Source organism: Parambassis ranga, chromosome 1, assembly GCF_900634625.1.
Source record: "Parambassis ranga chromosome 1, fParRan2.1, whole genome shotgun sequence".
Classification (NCBI taxonomy): domain Eukaryota; kingdom Metazoa; phylum Chordata; class Actinopteri; family Ambassidae; genus Parambassis; species Parambassis ranga.
The window spans coordinates 22,218,730-22,231,170 of record NC_041022.1 but is presented as its reverse complement, the minus strand read 5'-3'; the positions used below and the strand labels follow the sequence as shown (position 1 = coordinate 22,231,170).

At 44.2% G+C, this 12,441-nt stretch overlaps 1 protein-coding gene across 4 annotated transcripts in view; it reads left to right on the top strand.

Annotated features, from left to right (window-relative positions):
• The window catches only part of LOC114438505 (ubiquitin carboxyl-terminal hydrolase 34-like), a 33,737-nt gene extending 21,491 nt beyond the window's left edge, over positions 1–12,246 (top strand). For 2 of the 4 annotated variants that reach the window (XM_028409950.1, XM_028409941.1), the window contains exons 39-78: positions 66–121; positions 243–547; positions 921–1,084; positions 1,169–1,234; positions 1,331–1,477; positions 1,688–1,744; positions 1,856–1,933; positions 2,334–2,428; positions 2,512–2,684; positions 2,778–2,928; positions 3,010–3,088; positions 3,174–3,227; positions 3,315–3,410; positions 3,496–3,560; positions 3,656–3,731; positions 3,865–3,912; positions 4,013–4,078; positions 4,182–4,262; positions 4,396–4,481; positions 4,925–5,093; positions 5,177–5,251; positions 5,393–5,544; positions 5,647–5,800; positions 5,928–5,972; positions 6,107–6,211; positions 6,635–6,782; positions 6,905–7,209; positions 7,283–7,612; positions 7,706–7,863; positions 7,969–8,047; positions 8,135–8,261; positions 8,519–8,626; positions 8,850–8,954; positions 9,398–9,522; positions 9,663–9,786; positions 9,863–9,942; positions 10,026–10,166; positions 10,248–10,388; positions 10,486–10,642; positions 10,724–12,246. In XM_028409950.1, coding sequence (XP_028265751.1) covers positions 66–121; positions 243–547; positions 921–1,084; positions 1,169–1,234; positions 1,331–1,477; positions 1,688–1,744; positions 1,856–1,933; positions 2,334–2,428; positions 2,512–2,684; positions 2,778–2,928; positions 3,010–3,088; positions 3,174–3,227; positions 3,315–3,410; positions 3,496–3,560; positions 3,656–3,731; positions 3,865–3,912; positions 4,013–4,078; positions 4,182–4,262; positions 4,396–4,481; positions 4,925–5,093; positions 5,177–5,251; positions 5,393–5,544; positions 5,647–5,800; positions 5,928–5,972; positions 6,107–6,211; positions 6,635–6,782; positions 6,905–7,209; positions 7,283–7,612; positions 7,706–7,863; positions 7,969–8,047; positions 8,135–8,261; positions 8,519–8,626; positions 8,850–8,954; positions 9,398–9,522; positions 9,663–9,786; positions 9,863–9,942; positions 10,026–10,166; positions 10,248–10,388; positions 10,486–10,642; positions 10,724–11,463 — 5,511 coding nt within the window. In that variant the 3' untranslated portion in view covers positions 11,464–12,246. Of the gene's footprint in view, positions 1–26; positions 122–242; positions 548–920; positions 1,085–1,168; positions 1,235–1,330; positions 1,478–1,687; positions 1,745–1,855; positions 1,934–2,333; positions 2,429–2,511; positions 2,685–2,777; positions 2,929–3,009; positions 3,089–3,173; positions 3,228–3,314; positions 3,411–3,495; positions 3,561–3,655; positions 3,732–3,864; positions 3,913–4,012; positions 4,079–4,181; positions 4,263–4,395; positions 4,482–4,924; positions 5,094–5,176; positions 5,252–5,392; positions 5,545–5,646; positions 5,801–5,927; positions 5,973–6,106; positions 6,212–6,634; positions 6,783–6,904; positions 7,210–7,282; positions 7,613–7,705; positions 7,864–7,968; positions 8,048–8,134; positions 8,262–8,518; positions 8,627–8,849; positions 8,955–9,397; positions 9,523–9,662; positions 9,787–9,862; positions 9,943–10,025; positions 10,167–10,247; positions 10,389–10,485; positions 10,643–10,723 lie in introns of all 4 variants that reach the window. The other 2 variants (XM_028409925.1, XM_028409933.1) reach the window with 2 other exon arrangements.
• Positions 12,247–12,441: the final 195 nt, after the last annotated feature.

The following is a 12,441-nucleotide window of genomic DNA, read 5'->3' as shown; positions in this document are numbered from 1 at the left end:
TAGCATTGATCTGTTTGAACTCACAGAAGGTCTCTCCCTCTCTGTCGCTGGCTGGCTCGATGCAGACCACTCTGCTGGACCTGGATGCTCTCGCCCGACACCTCGCTGACTGCATCAGGAGGTTAGACTGAACACAGACACAACTGCAAATTTCTACATGCTAAATAATAATGTTTATAAATCATTGATTTTAAATCAATCTTTTATTTAATAATTTAAAAATTTTGGTTCCTCTCCTCTAGCCGTGAGATCCTGGACCAGCAGGATGGGACCATCGAAGACGATGGGCTGACAGGCCTACTGCGTCTCGCCACCAGTGTCCTCAAACACAAACCTCCCTTCAAGTTCTCCCGTGAGGGGCAGGAGTTCCTGCGTGACGTCTACAACCTTCTCTTCCTCCTCCCCAGCCTAGCAGACCGTGCTCAGCCAAAGTGCAAGTCCCACGCTGCCAGGGCCGCTGCCTATGACCTGCTCGTGGAGACTGTGAAGGGCTCTGTGGAAAACTACCGGCTGCTCCACAACTGGGTCATGTCACAGCACATGCAGGGTGAGGGTGATTTAGGATTTACATCTCATAATATGTTTGTTAGGAGATTCTTTCTGAAGGTCATTGTACCTAGCAAGAGACACAGAGCAACATGATAATTTAGATCATTTAGTAGCATTAAGTGCTTGATAAACGTTTCGTTGGTAGTTTATCTACAAAACATATCTGCAAGCTACACTCTGTGTCAGGAGTCCTCTGGGACAGTTATCTGACTCAATTTGAGCTTTGCTACATTGAATCCAGTCAGTTTCTACAAGCTACTCTCCCACAAGTGGGATTTGTGCAGGAGACACTGGGACAAACCTGTAGGAATGTAATTATGTAGAAAGCAAACTATTGAAACAGCCATGCTGAAAATGTGTTTTTCCTCCAGCCTCTCATGCCCCCTACAAGTGGGACTACTGGCCCCACGATGACGTTCGGGCCGAGTGCCGCTTTGTGGGTTTGACCAACCTGGGAGCGACCTGTTACTTGGCCTCCACCATCCAGCAGCTCTACATGATCCCTGAGGCCCGCCAAGCAGTCTTTACAGCCAAGGTTAGTACCTGTAAGACAGAAGAGAGAACATGGAAATTTGAAATGACATTTGAAATATGGCTCATCCTGTTTGTGCGTCTGCAGTATGCTGAGGATATCAAACACAAGACAACACTGCTGGAACTGCAGAAGATGTTCACATATCTGATGGTGAGTTTAAATAGGCTTATCAATATGCTTAAAGTAGGGAAGTCGGAAATTATTGTGAAGTAAACCGCCAATCTTTGTCTGTGTGTGTGTTTTCAGGAGAGTGAAAGGAAAGCATACAACCCCCGGCCATTTTGTAAAACGTACACAATGGACAAACAGCCTCTTAACACTGGCGAGCAGAAAGACATGACTGAGTTCTTCACTGACCTCATCACCAAGATAGAAGAGATGTCCCAGGAGCTGGTACACACTAACACAAACATGCACACACTCAGTATGGATGACATGGGATTTTATATATATATATGTGTAATACATGTGCAAGACAAGACAAGATACACACTATCAAAGGTTGTACAAATAGTAACCTGAATAAATGTAGTTTGTATTTATAGTTTTATTGTGTCATACTTTGAATACATATGTGATTCTTATTTATTTTTTTTGACTCAGAAAAACACAGTCAAGACTCTGTTTGGAGGCGTCATCACTAACAATGTGGTTTCTCTGGTGAGTTTAAGGAGACTCATTTTAAAAGAAACATATTCACTGTTAAAATGAATGACTGTTGTAGCTGGTGGTAAATTGTATGTGAGTGAAGATTTGTTCTGTTTCCGACAGGACTGTGACCACGTCAGTCAGACTGCAGAGGAGTTTTACACCGTCAGGTGCCAAGTGGCTGATATGAAGAACATCTACGTGAGTGTTAATTAGTCTATTGTGGTCTCTGCTGGAACAATCTTACCAGAGAATTAGCTTGTTGAACAACAGCTGGACCAGCACAGGTCTTTGGAGACAAGTCAGACTCAACAGAGTAGAGGTTTTTTGCATAGTTGCTAACGAGCCTGTCTTTTTCTTGTATCTTCTGGCAGGTGCATGTGTTTTGGCATTTTTCAGAATCTTCTGTATCTTCATAGTCCTAACTTCTTTTTTCTAGTATAGGAGAGTTTCTTGAAGTGTCTTGATACAATTTATAACAAAGGCCACAGTGGACTTTGAAGTTTTCGTTACTGTGGTCCCTGACAGATTTGTTTGAATAGTAGTGTGACTTGCACTCCAGACTTACGTGAAGATTCTTTGTCCTGTTCTCCCTTTCCAGGAGTCGTTGGATGAAGTGACCATCAAGGACACTCTAGAGGGAGACAACATGTACACCTGCTCCCAGTGTGGCAAGAAGGTCCGCGCAGAGAAAAGGTTGGAACGAATTTTAAATGTTTAAAATGTAAATGTAAACAAACAAAGAAATCTATCTAATCTGTTTTCCGCTCTTCACACAGAGCCTGTTTCAAAAAGCTGCCACGCATCCTGAGCTTCAACACCATGAGATACACGTTCAACATGGTGACCATGATGAAAGAGAAGGTCAACACACACTTCTCCTTCCCCCTACGCCTTGATATGACACCTTACACTGAGGATTTCCTCATGGGCAAAGGAGAGCGCAAGGAAGGTTTGTCACAACATACTATAGTGAATAAATATATTTAAAATAAATGGGGGCATTTTAGTAATTGGAGTAATGTGCGTGTGTTATGGCCTGAAGGTTTTCGGGAGGAAGGAGAGTCAACGGTCACAGAGAGCTATGAATATGACCTCATCGGCGTCACTGTGCACACGGGAACAGCCGATGGCGGACATTATTACAGCTTTATCAGGGACATCGTAAACCCACACGCCTACAAGAACAACAAATGGTGAGGGCAGATAACCTTTGAAGGCTTATTTTAGTTTAGTTTTAAGTTTCTTGTGTGTAAAACATGGCAAACCATTTGCAGGTACCTGTTTAACGATGCAGAGGTGAAGCCTTTCGACTCGGCTCAGCTGGCATCTGAATGCTTCGGTGGAGAGATGACGGTAGGAGGTTGCTGCCATGTAATAACAAATACTCCCACTTCATTCAGTCCGTCACCTTTGATTTTCTATCGTCTTTCTCTTTCAGACTAAAACCTACGACTCTGTCACTGACAAGTTTATGGACTTCTCCTTTGAGAAGGTAAGAAGCTGCTGTCCCACCTGCTCTTGTGTCTTTCAGTGATAATGTGTGGTTCAGCTGACATTGAACTGTCAATGGTACTTTCAGACACACAGTGCCTACATGCTGTTTTACAAGAGAGTGGAGCTGGAGGAGGAGAATGGGAAAGACTTTAGTTTTGATGTCTCTCCTGATCTACTTGAGGTACTGTGGGTCTTCTTTCTCAACTTAAATATTGTAGACATAAGTAGACGTTCAAGTCTCACATATTTCTGTCTGTATCTTTCAGTGGATTTGGCATGACAACATGCAGTTTCTGCAGGACAAAAACATATTTGAGCACACCTATTTCGGGTGAGAAACACATTTTGTTGAACTCCTGTCAGTCTTTGTATAATCAGCGCTAATTCTTCCATGATGAGTTTAATATTATTATGTTACTTTTTCAGGTTCATGTGGCAGCTCTGCAGCAGCATCCCCAGCACTCTACCAGACCCCAAAGCAGTCTCCCTCATGACTGCCAAGGTGAGAAATAGTATAGGATTACTCATATTTTCAATTTTAATTTTCACTAAAATCCTTAAAATTCCTAATAAGATGTAGTTGAGGTTTCATGCTGTCACATAAGCTATATTCTTTTGCTTTCTGTCATCTACAGCTCAGCACATCGTTCGTCCTTGAGACTTTCATTCACTCCAAGGAGAAGGTAATGTATATTTCACTGTTACATGTTCATTCTAACTACTGTTAGTCTGTTTGTGACTCTGGTTCAGAAGCTAACTGACGTGTGTCTCTGATACCTCCAGCCTACCATGCTGCAGTGGATTGAACTGCTTACCAAACAGTTCAACAACAGCCAGGCTGCCTGCGAGGTCTGACCTTTAAAAGATTCAGTGTTATTTTGAACTCTACAAATCAAACGGTTTTGTGTTGAGTGTTGGATGCTCAGTGATGATTTGTGTTGTTTTTTTTCAGTGGTTTTTGGATCGAATGGCCGATGATAACTGGTGGCCAATGCAGATCCTCATAAAATGTCCCAATCAGATTGTTAGACAGGTCAGTTACTGTTATTTGTGTAATAACATAAACAAAATATACATTAAACAGCGCTATTAAAACTAAAACTAATTAGTTCTATTTACTATTACATATTGTCTCGTGTCAGAAAAACGTTGCTTTTGTGTTCCAGATGTTCCAGAGGTTGTGTATTCATGTCATCCAGAGGCTGCGGCCGGTTCATGCTCATCTCTACCTGCAACCTGGCATGGAGGACGGGTATATGTCACACATTTATTTATTTATTTTTAAGTATTAAATCCTCAAAACTTGCTATCACTTTGTTAGTGTATTATATTAAAATATGTGTACAGTATATGAAATCATTTTACATAAGTCTAAATAGCTATGAAAGGAATTATAATGTATTGATGAACAAAATAACTTTGTAATTTGATGGTGCCATTAGAGGTGTGCAGCACAAACACAGTGTTGTGTCTGAAATCAGTTGGCAACAGAGATCCAGACAGGAGCTGAGTGTCACTCGGTGTCTCTGCACACTGAGACTCTGAGAAAGATTTTCAGCTCCACATACCTGAAACCGACTCAAAGTTCAGTTTAGTTTGCTACATGCATTAAGGACAGCAGCTAAGAGTGGAGACGTGTAGGACTGGGCTCAATCTCTGACACACCTGTAAACAGCTTTCTCATCCTCTGTTCAGCTCTGACGACATGGATGGTCCGGTGGAGGATATTGGCAGCAGATCCTGCGTCACTCGCTTTGTTAAGACCCTCCTGTCCATCATGGAGCACGGTGTCAAGCCACACAGCAAACACCTGACCGAGTACTTCGCTTTTCTCTATGAGTTTGCCAAGATGGGAGAGGAGGAGGTCAGTGTCTCATATGGCCAGATCTCTAAGACAGTAAGACGTTGTTTTTTTCATTTAGTTAATGTGTTTGACTGTGTTCACAGAGTCAGTTCCTGTTGTCACTACAAGCCATCTCCATCATGGTGCATTTCTACATGGGAACCAAAGGCCCAGAGAATGTAGGTTTACACACCGTTTTGTGTATGGTTATCTAAGTGGTACTTTTTCTTTATATGCTTTTTACTTGCTGTCGTACATTAATGATTGACAAGATAAAGGCAGCATAATGAACAGAGCAAATGATAAATGCACTCCCTCAGCCTCAGGTGGAGGTGCTGTCCGAGGAGGAAGGAGAGGAGGAGGATGAGGAGGAGGACATTTTGTCTTTGGCTGAGGAGAAATATCGTCCTGCAGCTCTGGAGAAGATGATCGCACTCATTGCTCTGCTGGTGGAGCAGTCTCGCTCTGAGAGGTATGATCACAGGACGCAGGCGGGATACAAACACACAAATATTGTTCTTGTTTAAATTCTAGATGTGCATTCAAAATACATTTCTGCTTCGTTCCTGTGCAGACATCTGACTCTATCTCAGAGTGACATGGCAGCCCTGACGGGGGGGAAGGGCTTCCCCTTTCTCTTCCAGCACATCAGAGATGGCATCAACATCAGACAGACCTGCAACCTCATCTTCAGTCTCTGTCGCTATAACAATCGACTGGCCGAACACGTAGGTTTAAGGAAACCAGCTGACTTTTACTGTGTGCCATTTATTTTGGCACCTGCACATTTGCACAACAGCAGCATTTACAGTACAGATGATTTTCTAACGTTGACCGTGTAATTCATCTCTGTAGATTGTCTCAATGCTTTTCACCTCCATTGCAAAGTTGACTCCTGAGGTAAGCAGATTTTATATATATATATATATATATATATATATATATATATATATATATATATATCACTGTTTTTTTTTTCTTCTCATTTGTATTTTGTCTCATTCTAAAGATACATTTCCCTCCCTTTTCATCAGGCTGCTAATCCTTTCTTCAAGCTGCTCACAATGTTGATGGAGTTTGCAGGTGGACCCCCAGGGATGCCCTCTTTCGCCTCCTACATCCTCCAGAGAATCTGGGAGGTAGATAAAGTTTCAGAAGGAAATCCATACCAGATTCTACTATTGCATATTGTTAAGTTGAATAGACAGTAAATGTAGCATGTGAGGAACATTGCCTAGTGATCAGCAGGAAAGCTGTGCTAAACACTCTCGTCCAGGTTTTGGAAACCTGAATACAGATTTCTCTAACATGAAATGAAATAAACGTCTTCTGAGTCGGCTTTTAAATAAATGAAAGAAAAAATAAAGCAGCATCAACACAGTGATTATACCCTATTGGTGGAACAGTCAGACCTAAAAAAATCTAGTTATTCTTAGCTTATACTGGTGTTCTTTCAAGCCAATACTTAATAGAAGATAGTAGCATTAATAATAAACACAGATGTTTCTTAGCAGTGCTCATGACAAATTTCTTGTATCTAAAATTTGTGTGCGCTCCGTCAGGTGATCGAGTACAATCCGTCCCAGTGTTTGGACTGGCTGGCCGTCCAGACTCCCAGGAACAAACTGGCACACAGCTGGGTGCTGCAGAACATGGAGAACTGGGTGGAACGGTTCCTGCTGGCACACAACTATCCTAGAGTCCGCACATGTAAGAACCACGGCACAGTCTCGATCTGGATATTAACTGTTTGGCACATGTTGTAGTTTTGCTCTCAGCGGTGAAAGTGATCAGTGCTTCTGTTTGACTGAACCCGTCTCCCCTCTCTCCAGCGGCTGCCTACCTCTTGGTCTCCCTCATCCCCAGCAACTCCTTCCGTCAAATGTTTCGTTCCACCCGCTCCCTCCACTTGCCGACCCGTGAGCTGCCATTGTCACCCGACACCACTGTGGTCCTGCACCAGGTCTATAACCTGCTTCTGGGGCTGCTGGGTCGTGCCAAGCTGTATGTGGATGCCAGCGTTCACGGAACCACCAAGCTGGTGCAGTACTTCAGTTTCATGACCTACTGCCTCATCTCCAAGACAGAGAAGCTCATGTTCTCTGGATACTTCATGGACCTCTGGAACCTCTTCCAGGTTTGTGTTTCTTTTACCATTGTTCATAATGATGAACCGCTCTCATGGATGTGTTCTCTTTTCTGTTTTATAGCCTAAACTGTCAGAGCCAGCCATTGCCACCAACCACAACAAGCAGGCTCTGCTTTCCTTCTGGTACAATGTGTGCGTGGACTGTCCAGAGAACGTCCGGCTGGTTGTGCAGAATCCGGTGGTGACCAAGAACATCGCCTTCAACTACATCCTGGCAGACCACGATGACCAGGAGGTGGTGCTCTTCAACCGTGGCATGCTGCCCGCCTATTACGGGATCCTGCGCATGTGCTGCGAGCAATCGCCCACTTTCACTCGCCAGTTGGCTTCGCACCAAAACATTCAGTGGGCCTTCAAGAACCTGACACCACATGCTAGCCAGTATCCGGGGGTGAGTGGACATTTGTTTGCACTAATCTGGATTAAAAAAGAAAAAAATCCACACAGTAACACGCACATAACGCCTGTGTGATGCCCTCTGCAGGCGGTGGAGGAGCTGTTCAACCTGATGCAGCTGTTTGTGGCACAGCGTGCTGACATGAGGGAAGAAGAGGTGGAGGATGTGAAACAGTTTAAGAAAACCACCATCAGCTGCTATCTGCGCTGCCTGGACGGACGCTCCTGCTGGACTACTCTTATCAGGTCCGTACACAAACACATAAACATACAAGTGTTGTGTGGAAAATTGTATACTGGCTCGTCCAGGAGCTTATAGTATGTTTCTAAATGACTTGCTGCTTTTCTCAGTGCCTTCAGAGTTCTGCTGGAGAATGACGAGGACCGACTGCTGGTGGTCTTCAACAGAGGACTCATCCTCATGACTGAGGTGTGATCAGGATCTCCTTTACACCAGACTGTCAAACATTGAATAAACCTGTACTCTTTATGAATGATCTCTGTCTGTCCCCTGCAGTCCTTTAACACTCTTCACATGATGTACCATGAGGCGACGGCATGCCACGTCACAGGAGACCTGGTGGAGCTGCTTTCTATTTTCCTGTCTGTCCTGAAAGCCACTCGGCCATACCTGCAGCGCAAAGGTCAGAGTGCCTCGCTGGGAGGCTTGTTTTATGGCTGATATATACTGGAGGTTACGATTTGTAGCAGAGCATCACATTTTGTCCACAGTATGCTGGAGAGATTCAAAGCAGAGTGTGGCACCTCAGGAACATTGCAGCGTGTGTTTGCAGTGAGAGTATTCCTTCATGTTGTCTTAACTCGGCAAACCCTGCTGCAGTGGTATGTGCAGATGTATTTTCCTGCAGGTGCTGAGCTGATTTGTTTTGTATCTGCACAGATGTGAAGCAGGCTCTGATCCAGTGGCAGGAGAGGATAGACTTCGCCCACAAGCTGCTGACACTCCTCAACTCCTACAGCCCTCCTGAGCTCCGCAACGCCTGCCTGGGTAACAGTCTTTCACGGTTACATTCACTATACAATCCAAGTAACTATATTCTTCTCCACATTTGGAGTTATGTTTGTAAGACTAAATAAGTCTAAAGTTTTTTTTGTTCTCAGTATTTTACTGTTGCACCAAATTTACTGATAAAGCACAGATGTGCGGCTGATTTCCTGACTGTATTAAGTCTTAATACAGCTTCTGTAACATGTTGTTCTGCTTGTTTCAGATGTGCTGAAGGAACTTGTTCTGCTGAGTCCACATGACTTCCTGCACACTCTGGTCCCATTCTTACAGCATAACCACTGCACCTACCACCACAGCAACATCCCCAGTATGTCTCCTTCCTCATCTATCCATCAGCCATCTTTGTCCTCATGCCTGCTTTTTACCACATATACTAATTTTTGTGGATAAAATTCACAAGACGGACAGGAACATTGGAAGCCGGATGGATAATCATATTTATTATAATTCTTTGAAACCACAATAATACCCTTCTTTAAATGATTTCTCTCGGGACTTTGGTTTGCTTTCAAGTAACAATAGTGGAACTGAATGTTGGTTTTATTTTTCAGTCTTTGATCTCTCTCAGTTCTTAAAAGATGATGTTTTCTGGAGTGAACTATAAACTGTATGTTAATCTCCTCAGACTTAGTCTGACTGCTTTCCAATTTAGTTCTTTTCTAAAAGTATCATAAAGAATAATGTAAATTTAGACTCTATAAACAGATTTATTGAACTGTTTTAAATGCCTCCCGGCTTGTCCGTCCACAGTGTCGTTTGGCCCCTACCTCCCCTGCAGAGAGAACATAAAGCTGATGGGAGCCAAGAACAACATTCGACCTCCGAGACCGGAGCTCAACATGTGCCTGCTGCCCTCACTGGTGGAGAGTAGAAAGGTGCGTTCACCTCTGTCACGCCATCCGCTGTGTGCCGACGGGTTTATCTGCACTGTTCGTCCACACATTGACACACATGAAAGCTGTGTGATTTACTTGATGCTGTCAGTAAAGTCTGTGTGTGTGTGTGTGGCTGTCAGGGTAAAGATGAGGTGTATGACCGGATGCTACTGGATTACTTCCTGTCCTACCACCAGTTCATTCACTTGCTGTGTCGCGTTGCCATCAACTGTGAGAAATTCACAGACACACTGGTCAAACTAAGTATGTATTCGCACCTAAAAACATATCAAATGGATTTAAATTGATGCTCCAAAAATGAACACTGATTCTTTCTCAGGTGTGCTGATAGCGTATGAAGGACTTCCTCTTCATCTGGCACTCTTCCCCAAATTGTGGACAGAGCTCTGTCAGGCACAGGTACAGCTCATCATTGATTGTTGCCATCAAGCCTTGTTATTAGACACTGGTTGTGAGTCATGGTCATGTTGCTGGTCTTTCAGTCTGCGATGGCTAAAACTTGTGTGAAGCTGCTGTGTGAAGATCCAGCCTTCAGCGAGTACATCAAATGTATCCTGATGGATGAAAGGACATTTCTCAACAACAACCTGGCATACTCCTTCCTCACCTGCTTTCTGCACAAGGTACAACTAATTGAAGTTTTTCAGATGATGTCGTCTTGTTTCCATTTTTAATCAACTAACAGAAAAGTTGCATCTGTGTAGGTTCAGGTACTGTCTGCTCCCAGCTGCTCCAACCTGATCGGTGTTTTGGTGACCAACCTGCTAAGTGAGCAGAGCAGCTTGCAGCCTGAACTGGCAGCTCATCGCGTAGAACTCAACAAGACCAGCGGCCTCCTCAATGCTGTACGAACACACATGAAACAATCCTCATGCCGAGGTCTTTCTTCCTGTTCTGATTCAGTCTTTAATCTCTAATTCTGTCTCTCTCACTGTGTATCAGGACCTAAGGGCGCTGGTGTTGCTGCTGTCTGTCCAACCGCCTCAGGCTGTTGACCCGGCTCTCTGCCCGGCCCTCCAGGAACTGCTGGGTCGTTGTCGTGTTTGTGTCCAGCAGCGCAGTGCTCTGGAGCTCGAGGCCAAGGACCTTAAGGCCAAAGGTACAGCACACTCACACTCTGTGCACCTTGGAAGTAATTGGTGTTAGAACTATCTTCTGACTGCGTGTGTGTTTCTGTCAGCTGAGGACGAAGGGGCGACCCCAGTGAAGCGAAGGAGGGTGAGCAGTGAGGACGACAGAGTTGGAGATGCTGCAGCACCACCCTGTGTGGCCTCCACCTCCTCTTCCTCCGTCCTCCCACCTTGCAGTGAGTCGAAACCTGACCACCAGGAGGCGCTGACACCCACCAGCACCTCAGACACTGAGACACGAGACTCCTCCTCTTTGATTGACCCGGGCACCGAGCAGGATCCACCCTCCCCTGACCCCACTCCTGCCTCATCTGGAAACCTGGACTCATCCCCCAAAGAGGAGAAGATGGAGGCCTCTTCATCATCATCTTCCTCATTCTTTTCCTCCTCTTCCTCCCTGCTGCAGGAAGCAGGGGAGGGATTTGGGCAAGGGGAGGAGCCTGAACTGCCACTACATGGCACGGCAGGTGAAGAGCAGGAGGAACAGACAGAGCAGCGGGAGGGGAGGAGAGGTGAGGCACTGTCCAGCTCCTTAGAGGAGGCGAAGGAAGAGAAGGAGGCGGGCTCTGTGCCCAGCAGCAGTTCCGCTGCGACGCTCTCAGAGGACACCGCCTTCCCAGCAGCCATCGGGTTGGCGGGGGAGGGGGCAGATGGCGGTGGCCACACCTCCTCGCAGGTGTTTCCGAATGCTGGCCCCCCACCTGACATGCTGGACATGCTGTACCGGACAGTGGAAGCCACCATCGCCATAGTTACCAAATTGTCTGGTAAAGGCCCACCCTCTTCATGACATAATCAACTCACAGCCACCATGAGATATTCAACTAAACTTTTTTTCTTTTAAATTTTACTCTCTCTGAAATCTGATGGAATTATTCTCAGAGGAAATGGACCTTTTCCTGGTTTTTCAGTTACTTCTTCTTCTGCTGTTTCTCTGCTGCTGTTCGTTGCCTTCTGCTGATGTTCAGTCGGCCGGTTTTTCCAGCTTCAGTGGTTCCCGCCGTGTTGTTTGCTCTATAAAACTCTACAAGATTTCACTCGCAGCCGGCCCCATCGTTTGACAAAAAGAAAAACAGAACAAGTCGTACAAAAGCTACAGCACATTTTTTTCAAAGGGCAAAAAAAGATTTTGTTTAGTTGTTTTTTTTGTGTGTGTGCGTGTTTTATACTGATTTGAATTTGTTTTGGAAAGTGATTTTATTTGTTTTAGGTTTGCTGTAACGGGGGAAGGTTTACAGAACTTTTGTCTCCTCTGTATGTAATTTAATTTTATTGCATTTTTACTGTGTATAAAAACGGTCGTCCTCTGTGCCAGTTTTGTACTTTATAAACGAGGCAAAAGAAAGTTGCCTTGAGTTTTTCTGTGGTTTAATTATCCAGAAACTAAGTTTACCTGTAAATTAAGAGAACCACATGAAACTTGATTCTGTAAAGAATCCTCTCTAGTCATTGCCTGAAGGTGTATATGAAAACGATATAAATATATATATAAATATCTTTATATATATATGAATATATAAAAAAGTGGTGCTTTATTTGACTGTGGTTGAAATAAAGCCCCCATCTTGGACCAGCTGGAGCTTTTATTTTCTTTACTGAAGTACATTCCATAATCTATTGTTTATTTTCGCTTCTTCTGCTGTGTTCTGATTTTTCTTCTGATTTAATTTTAATAGAGGTTAAATTAATAAAAACTGTTTTAATAAGAAGAGATATGAACCGAAATGCATCTGGAGCTGTGAGAGTTTTCTTGCTTTCCTCTGTTCTG